The sequence below is a fragment of the Heloderma suspectum genome, chromosome 7 (genome assembly GCF_057233095.1).
Source record: "Heloderma suspectum isolate Gila_16-S chromosome 7, 16-S_ref, whole genome shotgun sequence".
NCBI lineage: Eukaryota > Metazoa > Chordata > Lepidosauria > Squamata > Helodermatidae > Heloderma > Heloderma suspectum.
In genome coordinates, this window is record NC_139464.1 from 56,429,716 (window position 1) to 56,445,651 (window position 15,936).

Sequence of the window (15,936 nt, forward strand, 5' to 3'; positions counted from 1 at the left end):
GTTTGCTGGCAGAGGGGTGGGTGGAGAGAAAATGAGTTCGCCTTCTGTGAAATAGGTTTCTGTTGGCATTGAAAACTGTGGGTTCAAAGGAGTTGTTTTGTGCTTTGAGTGTAAAATCCATTCCATCTGCAATTCATGAATTGTCAGGCACTTTTCATTCTGTCATCCACCCATTGGTGAAATCAGATTTTTTCATTTCTGGGTTTGCACAAATTTACATTTGTGCAAATGCATGCATGTGAAAATGCGCAAATTCCCCCCAAGTGTGCATTTTCACACTTTAGCCTCTGGGAGAATTGCACATTTTTGGCTGTTTTTTTTTTATGTATATTTTTCTGCAATGAAATTTGCACAAAATTCGGGAAAGTTAGAAAACTGGTCCACAAGTCTGTGGAATCTGCCCGACAGGGGTGAAGCCAGTCTGCTGCGGAATCTGTGGGTTGGATTCATGAAAATCCGAATTCATTTGGTTCCATTGCAGATTTCTCTGACATCCCTAGTTGAGACCAAGACCCCATCTCTGCCTTGTACTCAGTCTTTCATGCAGGTTAGTTGTCCTTTGTGACTAGCCATGCCTCCCATGACAGCCATTTTGTCATGGTGCTCATGACAGTTTCTCAAACGGCCAAATGTACCCATGGGCCCAAAAAGGTTGCTTCCCCCTGATCTAGCCTGATACTGTTTACCCCAGCTGCTGGCAGCAGGATCTCAGACACATCACCTGCTATCTAAACCTTCTCAGTAGGGATGCCAGGGATTAAACCTGGGGCCTTCAGCTTACATATGATATTCTCTATCACTGAGCTTAGGTCTCTTCCCCAAAGGTTCCTGCTCACCCCTCCACAGTGGATCTTGACTCTCGTCCCAGGTATGCTCTCTATGGAGGCCTCCAGTCAAGGGAGCTATTCAGATGCTGAACAAATTGAATTGGCTGATCCCTTCCAAGCAACATGAAGAGCGGCTGGGAAAGAGGCTCATTCAAGTGGTTGTTATGCAACTCCAGACACTCAAGTGTCTAGATCCACTTTAATCAGGGTCCAAGCCTACTGTTGGCCCCAAGACTCCTTTGGTTGGCATGATGGATGACCTGTGCTGGGGGAAAAACAAGGAGTGTGACCTTGTTGATTCTCCTAGACCTTTAAAATGGTATCCTGGATAAGTTGTCCAGGGTAGGTATTTGAAACACTGTGTTGCAGTGGTTCTATTGGTCCCTGGATATTCTTACCTGCTCCACTCCTTGGCATTTATACTATGGGGTCCCATAGGGTTCTATTTTTTCCCATGTTATTTAACATCTACATGAAACTGCTCAGTGAGGTCATCCAGAGGTTTGGGGTGAGGTGTCATCAGTATACATATAATAGCCTACTCTATGTCTCCTGTTCATCAAATTCATGTGAATTGGTAAATCAGGGCTAAATCAGTGTCTGGCCACAGAAATGAATTGAATGAGGACCAATGAACTGAAGCTCTGTCCAGACAAGATGGCGGTACTGTGGGCAGGTGGTTCATCTGCCCAAGGCAATGATGTTCATCTGTGCTAGGTGGAGTTGCACTTCCCCTGAAGGAACAGGCTCACAGCTTGAGGTTGTCCACTGAATCATCTTTGTCCTGGGAAGCACAAGTTGCTTCTGTGTCTTGGAGTGCCTTTTATCAGCTTAGGCTGGAACACCAGCTGCAACCCTACCTGAACAGAGATAGCCAGGCCTCTGTTATCCATGCTCTGGTAACCTCCAAGTCAGACCATGGCACCAGGGCTGCCTTTGAAGACCATTACAAAACTGCAGTTAATTTGGAATGCAGCTGCGAGATCACTAACTGGGACTGGACGCTATTATCATATGACACCAGTGCTTCATCAATTGCACTGGCTCCCTATCCATTTCTGGACCCAATTCAAATGGGACTTGGAACTTGAAGGACCTAGCACTTGAAGGACATATGGCCTGTACATTAAGATCTTCAGTAAAGGGTCTTCTGAAAGTGGCCCAACCATCTGAGAGGAGGCAAATGCTACCAGCGAGAAGGACTTATTGGTGGTGGTACCCCTATTTGTGAAACATTCTCCTTGGAGAGGTTCACCTTGCACCTAGTGTATTGTCTTTTGGATGCCTTATAGAGACCACTTAATTTTCCCATGTTTTTTAGATACAGTTTTAATCCTGCTGATTGTTTTATGCCACTTTTAGGTTTGTGTGGCCTTTTAGTTTATTATGTTTTTGTATTCACATTTTAAATGAATTTCTTTTTTGGAAACCACCCTGAAAATATGATGGAAGTAAGGAAGTAAGGGTGCAATGCTATGCATATTTAAACAGAAAAAAGGCCTACAACTCCCAGCATTCCTCAGCCAGCAAGGTTGCGAGTTGCAGGACTTTTTTCTGTCTAAACATGCAGAATACTGTGCCCTAAGTGAGTAAATAAGAAAAAGCAACTGGATCCCTACAAGGAATTTGTTGCTCTGAAGAGTCTTAGCTCTTCAGAAATGAAACATTTTTGAAATGATATTCAATGCATCAGCCCACTGCAATAGTTTAACTAACTGCTGAGGGCCTTAAACATCAGGTCCAACTGAAACACAATACAAGAGCCACGAGGTGAAAACTAGTGTCAGCCAGTGGATACGCAGAATGATGGATCTGGACCTGAGTAGTCCGGGGTCAGATCTTTGTTCATCCATGGAGTGATTAAGTATCCACAAGTGAGCCAGGAGCTCAGCTTCAATTTTCCATCTGTTAAATATGAATAATAACAGTTCATCATAATGATTCATCTCATAGCAGACAGTAGTCTAGGAAATCCTGCAATAGTGTCACATGGTGTGGGAATAAATGACAAGAGAGTACATTTTAGAATGCCACATAGAAAGCTTTAATCATAAAGTTGACAAAGTCCTAGATCCAGATAGATGCAACAGCTAAGGTCTCTTTTAAACCTTTTCCTGCCTTTGTTGCATTTTGCAGAGACCAAATGCAAAAGGAACTCTGGTTCTTTGTTCTTTTAACTCCTGGCTTAACCTAAATGTTCCCACTCCTCAGCACAAATCCAGCTAAGGCTAAGAGCTGCATCCTTACAATGCTATCTTTTCCTTTAGTTTTCTATGCAAAATCTTGTATTTGATTGTGTGTGTGTGTGTGTGTATGTGTATATATATATATATATATATATATATATATATTTGTATTATTGATCATGTATAGTGCCATCAATATGTATGCCACTTTTAAAAGCATAAGCCAGGTTTGGACGATCAACAGGGGAAACAACATAGCATCAGTTGTTTTCCCCACCCCTGTGCATGCCAGTCGCATGACCAGGATTACCCTAATTACCCATGTTGCAGGTTGCTGTGTCATCTGAACCTGGCGTGTGGTGCGGCTGTAGCGATTTTCACCACCCTACAACCCATGGCTTGTAGTAGGGGCTGTAGGGTGAGTGAAAAGTCACTACAGCCGCACCACACGCTGGGTTCAGACAACACAGTGCAGGTAATTAGGGTAATCCCAATCACACGACTGGCAGGGGTGGGGAAAACAACTGGCACTGCATTGTTTCCCAAACTGATCATCTGAACCCAGTGAGGGCAGGTTCCTTCTCCGAAGAGTTTACAAGGAAGGAAAGGAAGACCAGGCCTGGGTAAAATGAGGGAGAATGTGCATTAATTTCAGTTACACGGACTTAGGCTTACTTACAGTATGTAGGCTATGGGGACTAAGGGATTGGGTCAAAGGGTTGAGAATGTGTATCTTCCTGTGAAATATGCTGTTGAAAGTGAAACAGGAAGAAACTTGAAAAAGCAAGAGAGACAGGTGTACTAACACATGTGTTCATGTGTGCATTTATTAAATTTCTATATCAACCCCTAGTGCAGCTGTCTGGGCAGTTTACAATAAAATACAGTAAAATATAAAAGTGAAGCAGGACAAGGAGTAAAATGCCATACACTGCATCATTCTCTGCATTTGTGATGTTCAGGCTGCGAGTGCTGTTGTTTATGTAGCCAAAACAGCACCACCAACAGCAAGGGAGAGGTATCAGCAGGCTTGGGGGAACACCAAGGTTTGCAGAAATACCAAAACAAACGAAAATAGGGGGGAAACCCCTTAAATATGGTGTGGCAGAGGGGGAATCCAAAAAATCCAGCTCAATTAGGACTGAGCATGCTCAGTGGCTACAGAATGCTGATTGACTATTGGGAGAAAAAAACAGGAAACCAAGGGGGAGGGGGAATGGGAGGGATCTCCTGGGGAGGAGTATGACTTGAATGACTAGGACAGTGACCAGGAACTCTCCACATATATACTAAGTGGGTTTCTTGGCTTTCCACTTGATCAAATAGTAAATCTTTCAAACGTGGTAAATTCAATTTGCGTAGAAAACGTCAGGAATTTAGAATAACTTTATTCCCATGTGGGATTTCCAGAGGGTTTGAATAAAATGCCTCTCCATGCTACTTGGAAAATCATTTTGTGTTGAGATAATGAATTAGACTTTAATAAAACATTTCTTTAACCAACTTATGGATGCATGGGTAGTTTTAATGTGTGTCAAATCCCTCACTCGAACATTTGCGTTCATGAAAGGGACTCTGTTAAGCTGCCACAAATGTCAGAAGTTCTTAGCTACCCTGACACTTATGTAATTGCTCTATACAAACACCCACACAATGGAATAGACCTAAACCACCCAAAATTGCATGTATGAGTCACGACGCATTTCTATTATGCAAAAATTCTGTTCAAAATTTTATCCCCAGAAAGGATTTATATGCTGAAATAAGGAGTGGGTGTCACTTCAAAGAAAGCATCATCTAACTGAGGCAAAAGGTTTGACAAACTGCTTCATCTTATACAATTCCCATTTCAGGAAATCCTCAGTGCTTTCCTGGGATGTTATCCAAGCTCTGTGAATGAGCAGGAGCAGGCAAGGAGGGGAGCACACTCCTCTGATGTCCTCCCAGCACACACACACACAGAGATACATTCTCAGGATGCAGAATGTGTACACACACACACACACACACACACACCAAGTTTCTAGCCTTTAAGCTGTCTTTAAAAAGGCTTGAAAGTGAGTGAATTCTTTGCTGAGATCTCAGGAGGTGAGGGTTGGGGAGAGGCTGAACAGGATTTCTACTGGACAGGAAGGATCTTCAGTGTCACCCTCATGAGAAGCAGAAGCAGAATAAGTGATGCAAAATCAGAGCAAGCATATTAAATTGTGCATAATATATATAAGGTATATAGGCCACACATTTCAGCTTTTCTTAGGTGTCACCTTGGTGCAATCTTTTGGGGTTATGCCTTTATTTTCTTTTTTTAAAAGCAGAGAGTATACATATCCCTGGTATACATCGCTTTTAACAGGAGGGAGCGAAGCCATATCTGCTGACAATTTTGTAGGGTGTGAGCATGTAAGATGTGTGAGGGGATGGGGAGAATGTTTGCATGGCACAGCAGCCCGCCAGGGGTTATTTAACCCACAGAGAGGCTGTGATGCATGCGGGGTGCATGCAGCTGCTATTTTAAACACACAACCCCTGTTCAGGGGTTGTTGTGTCACACGAACCTGGTGAGTGTGTTATAGGTCTGTTTTAGGGTCATGGTAGGGTAATTTAACCCTCGCATAACCCACACTCACCTGATTCGCACAACATGACAACCCCCAAGCAGGGGTTGCATATTCAACCTGGTGTCCATGGGTCATCTGAACCTGGTCAGTGAGAATGAGGACAAGAACTTCCATGAAAGGCTATCCAGAGTGAGTGCATCAAATCTCTCATCCTCCACTAAAATTCCTTTGTTAGCCAGACTGCTAGTGAAGACTAACCCAGGATGGGCAGTTGATGTTTCATCAGTTATCTGTTTCTTTAAACCATCAATGGGAGCTAATGGTAAGAGGATGATCTCCCAATAGTAGGGAATCTCCATGGTTTTGAATAAGAGACCCATTCGAGCAGGAGTGGGCAACGTTTTTTACCCTGAGGGCCACATGTGGGCTGGGTTGGAGACCACCCATGTTTCACAAATGCATACACTTATGTGCACATTGGGTATGGTTCTGGTCACCACTGGTCAAAAAGGATATTGTAGAGCTGGAAAAGGTCCAGAAAAGGGCAACCAAATTTATGAAGGGGCCAGAGCAACTCCCCTGTGAGGAAAAGTAGCAACAGTTGGGGATGTTTAGCTTAGAAAAAAGGCAAGGAAAGTGGGACATGACAGAGATGTATAAAATTATGCATGGCGTGGAGAAAGTGGATAGAGAGAAATGTTGCTCCCTCTGTCACAATACGAGAACCCAGGGTCATCCAATGGAGCTGAATGGTGAGATAGTCAAGACAGATAAAAGGAAATACTTCTTCACTCGGCACATAGTTAAACTATGGAATTCACTATCACAAAATGTAGTGATGGCCACCAAATGGGTGGCTTAAAAGGGGACAAATTCATGAAGGAGGAGGCAGTCAAAGGCTACTAGTCACAACAGCTGTATATTCCCTCCAGTATCAGAGGCAGCAGTGGAGGCTGGTGGCTCCAATGTCAGTGGGGCTGCAAATCCGCTCTGGGTTTCAGTCAGAACTCTAACGGAGCTATCCAAGGAGCTGAACCTAGTGCTGAACCCTATCCCCAAAATAGATTCAGCACCTTGGATAGCTCCTTTAGAGTGGATACACAGCCCCACCAACATTGGCGCCACCAGCCTCCACTGAGAGGCAGTATGCCCTACAGTACCTGTTATTTGAGAATGCAGGCAAGAGAGTGACCTGCTTGTGGGCTCCCAGTGGGCATTTGGTTGGCCACTGTAGGAAACAGGATGTTGAACTAGCTAGGCCTTTGGTCTGATCCAGCAGGCCACTGTTGACTATTGAGAATAGTGCACCACTTTTAAGAGCACATGGATCTACTTAGAAGCGCCGCTCTCGGCCTCCCTTTACTAGCAACTTAACATTCGTTTTACCATAAAGCCAGCACGGCCTGTGAGTAGAATGGGGGATGGCTGTTTGTGCTCAGATGGCTTATGGGTCCTTGAGGGCCAAATGATGGCCCACAGCTTAGGACAGCAGATCGGTGCAGAATTCAAAGCAGAGGGTGGGGTGGGGGCATTTAAAGTGCAGCATGGGCAGGCAACAGTGGGAAGGTGAAGTCTCACCCCATTGAGTTTAGTCCTGCTGCTGCAGTGTCCTGTAATGGAATGGCTCCAAATCCCAGCTTTGTTATACACGGAGGTATCCCTCGATGCTCATTTGTTCTGTTCACAGATCCACAGCAGCCCGCTAGCTGTGGGTCTCACCCATGCCCATTTTGTACAAACAGGTCACAAGGACAAGTAACCATGTGGACTGTATGTCTCAGTGGCAAATGGTAGAAGGCACACCATGTATGACCAAGTTTCTGGGGGGCTTTCTGGCAGTTTTCACTCTTGCAAGCTTCTGACTTCTCTACTTGCCCCTCCTGCCCCTCCACCCCATCCCCACACACAGACACATCACTCTTGATGCCATTGACTGATTTGTTCTGATGTCACACAGAGGATTTGCAAGCAGAGGTGACACAACACACCCCCTTTGAGGCGACCACTGGCTTAGCTCCTTTGATGAGCAGAAGGGCTGAGCATGGTCAGTGTAGGGTTAGGTAACCAAGTCCTAAGTTTGGAAACCTTCCGATGTGAATGTCGAGGTCCATGAACAACTCTTTCTGGTGAAATTAAACCACGCTCACTGTTCCCTGAATTCCACAGGCTTTCAAATGATGCCTCGAGAATACTTTGAGGGGTTTATAGGGTCTCTTGTTGAGGGTGAAAGAGGAGAGTGCAAAAGCTGGTTTGAAACTCAACATTAAAAAAAACTAAGATCATGGCATCTGGCCCTAACACTTCCTGGCATATAGAAGGGGAAGAAATGGAAGCAGTGACAGATTTTACTTTCTTGGGCTCCAAGATCACTGCAGATGGTGACTGTAGCCATGAAATTAAAAGACGCTTGCTCCTTGGGAGGAAAGCTATGGCAAACCTAGACAGCATAGTAAGAAGCAGAGACATCACCTTGCCGACAAAGGTCTGTCTAATCAAAGCTATGGTTTTCCCATTAGTAATGTATGGCTGTGAGAGCTGCACTATAAGGAAGGCTGAGCGCCGAAGAATTGATGCTTTCAAACTGTGGTGCTGGAGAAGACTCTTACGAGTCCCCTGGACTGCAAGGAGGTCCAATCAGTCAATCCTAAAGGAAATCAACCCTGAGTGCTCATTGGAAGGACAGATACTGAAGCTGAAGCTCAAATATTTTGGCCACCTAATGCGAAGAGAAAACTCTCTGGAAAAGACCCTGATGCTGGGAAAGACTGAAGGCAAAAGGAGAAGGGGACGGCAGAGGATGAGATGGCTAGATAGCATCACCGATGCAATGAATATGAACTTGAGCACACTCCGGGAGAGAGCGCAGGACAGGAAGGCCTGGCGTGCTATGGTCCATGGGGTCACGAAGAGTCGGACACGACTGAATGACTGAACAACAACAACAAACAAAATCAATGCTTGCATGTGAGGGGGGAATACTAATTATTGAGATGAATTAAATCAGGATAGCAAATCACATTGCATAGAGAAGTGCTATAAACTCTTAATAATAAAACTAGATGTGGCCTCCTCACTTCTGGAACTCCATCCTGCAAAAGGTACTAGGCTGGAGAAGGCTGCAATCAACCAGCATGGAGTGAGAGCAGGACCAAAATCTGGTGATTCAGTTACTGAAGTCTTTGTCAGGCATTCCCAATCAGTGTTGATTAAACATGCACAGTGTGCTAGCCCTGCCTCCTCCGTCATCACATTTTTCATCCTCCACACATGGAGACCGACTTTCTGCTGATGAGATTTGCCTCTATCCATGAGGGCTCTCCAGGCCTGGACCTACCATCAGGCAGGGTGAGGCAGTCGCCTCAGGTGGCAGATGCTGGGAGGTGGCAGCCAGCTATTGGAGGAGAGAGCTCTGTGCTCCTTGGCCTTCTCTGTGAGCTGTAAGTTAGCCTGTTCCCTACAGGTGTGGAAGAGCACACTGCCCCATTGCCTGTATTGAAGAAAGATTCAATTGCCAGTCCAGTTGGCTTGTGTACATGGAATGGGTGGGGGTGCCATCTTGTTCTTTGCCTCAGGCAGCAAAATGTCTCAGGCTGGCCGTGGGGCTCTCCACACAGCATGACGGATCGCGTGGAGGGTCCTCACAGGTAGAGGAAGCTCTCTTCTTCACAAAGACGCCCTCCATAGGTAGAGGGCAACAAACAACGACAGAGGGGGGCTAGGCTAGCACACTCCCACTCCTCACATATTAAAACAACACTGATCAAGAAGCCTGAATAGGGCTTTATTTTTACCTGGATATATGCTGGATGCAGCCATCCTGTCTAAGGACTAGTTGGGATGTGAATTGCCAGTGGTCAGGAATGTAGCCAGGTGCCGTAGCCACACTTGTGAAGCAGAGCAGGGAGGGCTCATAAGTTTGGTGTTTTGGTTTTTCAAAATTATCTTTAGGCTAAAATGGCCATAATCCACAGGAAAAAGAACATTAAGCCCAACCAATCATTATTTAATACTTGTGGCTCTTAGCCATTATATTAATGTAAGCGGAAAAGAATGATTGGTTTTATGAGCATAGCAATGCACGGTACCATCCCTAATGGTGATTGGAAGCATTGTTACTTGTCATAAAACGGTACTTGCTACATAGCCCATAAAATCTAAAGATAGTAAAAGTCTTTATAAAGTCATGAACATTAGTCCTTTCCAATAGGCTAGTGCAGAAGAGCCCTGTGTTGTCTCATGCATCCTTACTCACCACTCAAACAGGTCTTGTACAGCACCTGCTCAGTTTCACATCTCTCAGTTGGTCTGGGCTTGTACTTCTGTGTGTATATTCTCCACGGCAATTTTCAACTTCCCACCAAAGACTTTCATGTGAAAAATAGGTGATTCTATCTGGAAGGGCATCCTAATTTCCTCCCCTTGGGGACAGCGGTGTCCATTTTTTGGAACACACACACATGCTTCCCTAACGTGAGCACCCAAGAGAACCAGTATTTACAGCATCCTTCCTTTTCTGCCATTCTATGTTTTGAATTGGTGTGTTCCTCTACACTCTTCATAGACAGTTGGTAGTTGTTTACTCTTTTCAGATTATAAAACAACTCTTCAACAGTCCTCCAGTGACCTAAATCCCTTAGGGTCAGAGCAACTATCTAGAGAGAGGTTTGGGACAGGGAGCCTGGAAACCCAGAAGAAAACAAATCTATAACAGAGAGGACAGGGTTTTTGTAGTGCTTTGTCATGAGAATGAAACTTTTGAGATTCTTTACCTTGGAGTGGACATGGGGGCAGGTTGTAATGTAGTGGACACACACACACACACACAATAAACACAATATTATGGGGGGGGGGTGGAAATCAAAAATCCACAGCATGGCAATACCTTTATGAGAACCACTGAATGTCACAAAATATTGAGTAAGCTTTTGATTTCTCCAAACTCTTCATCAGGCTGGATGTTAAACAAAACTGGGGGGTGTTTTATTCCTGTAGTCACAATGGTGCTATGATTTAAGTGAGCTTAAAATGCAAAACTGTACATGCTTAGAGGATTATTATTTTTTAGCAGGGTTGGCAAACATTCTAACATATAGGAGCAGTTGTAAAGCATGGAATGGCAGTTGCGGGGAAGATAAATGTTTCTGAGTTATGTGCTTCACAAGCCAAATAATGCACAGGACCTCTTAAAGAGGCTCTCCACAAGATCAATGCATCCGGAGCCTAAAATTACCTAGCTGCACCAATGCAAGTGGAAGACAGCAATATCTGGTCCACCTGTAAAATGCTATGAATGAGGCAGGCAATTGCACAATAAAAGCCTCTGAGAACAAAAAGAAGATACATCCAACTGAATCTTCCCCTTTCCAATCCCACTCCTGGATATTTTCTTAGCTCTATTGAACCAATGCAGTGCCAGTGTTGTGCAGAGAAAACCAGTTTGGTGCCCTGCCTAGAGACTGGGTTTTGATTGCGGGGGTGGGGGGTGGACTCAGATTCAAATCCAACTCCTCTACAAAGCTCACTGGAGAGTGAATGGCATGTTACTTTCTCCCAGCTTAGGCTACCTCACAGGGTTGTTGCATTCTGAGCTCCTTGCAGGGAGAGCAAGATACAAATCTAATAACAAAAGCCCCTCAGATCCAATATCTAGTGCACCAAGGCAGGAAGATGTTGTATTTACAATTTTATAAACCCATCAGTTAAGCTGGAAACTTTTGTTTAAGGGTGGTATACTGGGGAATCGTTCCAAAATCAGGAAAGTTCTTGCATTAGAGCTAGGTTATTTCCTTTAAACTACCCCTTGACACTATGTCCCATTCACCAGACCCACACATATAGCTATAGGACATATACTATCACCCCTCCCTGGAAGCTTTAACTGATAGGTCAGAGCATTAGCAATGCAGAATTCAAATATGTGTTTGTGTGTGTGTGTGTTTTAAAAAATCCTGCTATTTTGGTTGTCTGCCTAGAGCAACATTTCCTCAAGGAGAACATTTTTGCTGCACTAGAACAGTGGTGGGCAGACTGCAGTCTTGAGGGATCTACTTTGTTTTGTTACTGTAACCCTGATATCAACCAGCTGGAGCCAGGTGCAAAATAAAGGCTGTGGTTGGCAGACATACACTAAGCTGGAGAGAGGCAATATGGTGCCCACAGACATCAATACACCCCCAGATCCCTCCGAGGTCCCCACTGAGGCACCCTATCCTTCTCAATGTAAATTTTTATTTTAATTAACACATTTTGTTTCCAGCAGCTACTATCATTTCAAAATGGGGTGAGGGCCTTCAGTCACTCCAGTCTTCATTTCCCATGAATGCCACTAGATTGTACATGGGGTTCACAGATATTCTTAGGAAATGAAGATGGCAGAAATCTGTGGGTTCAAAGGAGTTGTTTTGTACCTTGGAGCTCCAACTCCACCTCCACCTTGTGCTTCATCCTTTGTGACTTGCCACACTTCCCATGGCAGCCATTTTGTGATGGTGCCCAGGACAGTTTCTCAAATGGGTAAATGGGCCCAAAAAGGTTGGAGACCCCAGCGCTAAGTATTAATGAACAGTGTGCCTCTGAGCACATGCTCAGCCCAGGAATTTGTGATCGTTATCAGAAACAAGGTCCCAAATCCTTTCACACAAAAATCCACTCTTGGTTTACTCCCAAGCCTTGTTTTTCAGCAACCTAATTTAGGGGGTGGGAAAGGTTTTTAGTTTTTGCTAAAGTCCAGTTGTCTCATAGACACTGGACTAGCAGGAGGCACAGAAAACTATGAAAGGGACAGGCAAGAGGCAAAAATCCTAGACCAGAGGTGGGAAACCCAGGACCTTCACATGTAGCAGGACTCCATCATTCCTGACTATTGGTCATACTGGCTGGGGTTGATGGGAACTGGAGTCCAATAACATCTGGGGGGCATACTCCTGTCCTAGAGCCTAGTGACACCCCAGCACCCACGGTTCTGTTGCCCAGAACCAGAACTCTGCAACCTTACTAGTTTGGACATGTTTGTTCTCCTTCATACAGACCGTTCCACTGATAAAAGCTTTAGGTTAGTAAAGCTTTAGGTTAATAAAGGTAGCCAACAGGTATACATGTACAAGAGCTAAAAAGAGTCAGCCCAAAGTCAGTTGTGAATGGAGTGACAGGTTGTAGCTTACAAATCAACTTACTTTGCTGAACTGCTGGAATCCTTATATACTCTTCCTCTGGGTTAATAGGACATTTAGGAAGATAGCAGGTTTCACAATGTATTTATTTTCATTTTCCTTTGTGAACATTTTCTACTGTGCTGACCAAATTGTCTTTACATTAACTCGCAGTTGCAGAATTAAAACAAAAAACTTTTCTCCTACAGGCCCAAGTAATCTTATCAACAGCAATTTAGAGCACCTAGAATAGTCTGTGTGATGCAACCTCCAAGTTTTATTAAACAATAGCTTTTGATTACACAATACACTTTGACAGAAACTTCCAGCATCCCGTAAGGGCTTTGGGCAAACTAGAAACATCTGGCTTAGGACAAGTGAAGGGAGTCACAGGCCTTTTATATGAAATCTAGATCAAATGCGCTAACCTTAAGAACCTGTGATGTGCATGGGAAATGACCATCACTGTTGCTTTGATTTATGCATCCATTTTTGGCCCTCTATGTTGAGGGTTAACATTTTAAGAATGGATCATCCGCGGCAACAAAGAGTTCTGCGGCACCTTAAAGACTAACAGATTTGTCATGTTACAACTGGTTCTAGTTGTACTTACAGAATTAAATTCACTTGAACACGGTCGGTGCCAGTTATGCCATAATCAATTTATGAAGACTTTTAGATGCCACAAGACTCTTTTTCTCCCCCAGCAAAAGAACAGGCTAACATAGCTATACCTCTGGAATTTACTATAGGCAGTTTGTGGAGTGGGGAGATGGTGGTGGAGGGAAAATACCCTGGTGTTTATTCATTTATTTAGTATACCCTAAAAAAGAAAGAGAGAGAGGTATGCCCCACCGAAATCAAAGCCACCAGCCTCCACTGGCTTCTGCCTATTCAGATGTGGTGCCACCTGGGAAGGACTTTGGGGCAGAAGCCCAGGGTCCCACTCCGCAGAATAAGCAGGGGGACCCCAAAGGCAGACGGGCTGGCTTACCACATTTAGAAGCAAATAACGTAATATACATTACCATCTAAAGAGCAGCTCTTTGCCCCCCCCCGCCCAATACCATTGATTCCAGAGTCTAAAACAACTTGTGTGCTACTCATTCAGATACCCACCATCCAACACTTAACAGATTAAAACAGGGGCACTTACACCAGGAGTGGGCAACTTGTGTCTCTCCTGATTTTTGGCCTACAACTCCCATCAGCCCTAGCCCTAGCTAGCATAGCCAATGGTGAGGGCTGATGGGAACTGTAGGCCAAAACATCTGGAGGGCCACAAGCTGCTCATCCCTGGCTTGCACCTTTTTTATACCAAGGATGATTGCCAGAGTGCTTCTTCCCACCCACTTATATATGGCTGCAGGTTCTTTTCTCATCTACTGTGTGCTGTTATTACACAGCAGAGGCTGGTGGCTCCAATGTCAGTGGGGCTGCAAGTCCACTCTGGGTTTCAGTCAGAACTCTAACGGAGCTATCCAAGATGCTGAACCTATCTGGGGGATAAGATTCAGCACCTTAGATAGCTCTTGTAGAGCTCTGACTGGTCCCATGACATCAGAGCCACCAGCCTCCACTGCACGAAGGACTTGCCCAAGGCCACCCATCAAAGCCATGGCAGAGGTGGTGGGACTTAAGAACATAAGAACTGTGCTGGATCAGACCAACGGCCTATCTGTTTGCACAGTGGCCAGCCAGATGCCTAAGAGAAGCCCCCATGAATGCAACAGGACCCATGAATGTTCTCCAGCAACTGGTAAACAGAGGCATATGCTCTCTGAAACTGGAGTTAAGCTATGGCCATCATGATTAGTAGCCATTGGTAGCCTTATCCTCCTTTTTTGGCAGAAAGGTGGGAATCTCAATTTGATAAATAAATAAGTTCTCTAAACTGAGGGTTCTTCTTCCGCCTTTTTCTCCTTAACGGATTTTCACTGTTTTTAAATAAACCCAGACAGAAGTGGTGGGAAAACATAGCGGTGGGGTTACAAGTGGAAGAAGATGACATCTGAACCCCTAGAAAATCCCGTGAATGCGGAAGGGCTAATGGCACCTCATCTGGAAGTATTCTAACTGTTCCATCCTATTACACATCTACTTTGACGGAAGCCTCATTGAGTTCAGTAAGACTTACTCTCAGGTAAGTGTATATACATGAGTGTATAGGCAAGTGCAGCCCAAGATGTTTTCACTGAACTACCCACCAAAACTCCAAGATTGCTTTCTTGGTCAGTCACCACCAGTTCAGACCCCATCAGCAGATACATGAAGCTGGGATTTTTATTTATTTATTTATTTATTTGTCCCGAAGCGCATCCCTTCCCACTTGCCTATGCCGCACTGCATTTGCCACTTTAATGCCTCAGTCTGGAGATACCTTTTTGGCCGTCACCGACTCCTGGACAAACTTCCTGGTTCTCGGTGGTCTTCTCGTGGTGTCCCGTACGCCACGCGCACCGGGGAAATGGGTTAATGCGTGGGAACCAGTCCTTTCAAAGCCTAGAAATGGGAAGAAGGGGACGGGAAAGAAGGGAAACGCTCTCCCGGGCTCGATTTCAGCCTGTAGGAACAATGGACAATAAAGCTCCAGCAGCCACCTTAGCAAATGCCAAGCGGCTTTCTCCGCGACGCTACACATTAACTCCGGCCCACGCTTCGCCCTACTGAAAAGCCGGCTCCTTCTTCCACGATTAACCAACTATGCCTGCCCGGAGGGGGAGAATAAAACCCGCGGCTCTCGCAGCAGCCGGCGCGCTCGCTCGCTCTCTTTGCTGACTTTTTAAGGTCACCGGCGCGATCGGTTTTGAAACGTTTCGCTGGCTCTTTTAGGAACCGCAGGACTGGTGCGCGCGCCCAGCGCGTGTGATGTTTGTTGAAGAAACACTTGCGGGGGTCTCTCTCTATTATTAATTTTTATTATTATTATTATTTTACCGTTTCGCCTACGTAAGGATCAAGGAAAGGCTTCCCTAACACTCGCGAAATGCATCCCCATCCCATCGAGGAAGGCATTTCATCGACGCTCTAAGGATATTTTTTTTGTAAAAAAGGGGAGGGGGAGACCCAACAGTTCCACACAAGATCCAGCAGAAAACGCTCGGCGGCGAAGTGCCCTCAACGAGCGCGCTTGTGTAGCGAAAACATGGGCGAGCCGCGAGGGCGTCTTTTGTGCCTCCTCTAATTGGACCATTTGTTGTGTAATCGCTGGGCCGCT

The 15,936-nt window shown here is 45.0% G+C and overlaps 1 protein-coding gene across 2 annotated transcripts in view; it reads left to right on the forward strand.

Moving 5' to 3' along the window:
* POC1B (POC1 centriolar protein B) overlaps positions 1-14,919 on the forward strand; it is a 124,486-nt gene extending 109,567 nt beyond the window's left edge. For both annotated transcript variants that reach the window (XR_014784378.1, XM_084810329.1), the window contains one exon: positions 14,677-14,919. Coding sequence is in view for 1 of the 2 variants with exons in the window: in XM_084810329.1 (XP_084666455.1) it covers positions 14,677-14,727 (51 nt within the window). In the remaining variant the exon portion in view is untranslated. The remainder of the gene's footprint in view (positions 1-14,676) is intronic.
* Positions 14,920-15,936: the final 1,017 nt, after the last annotated feature.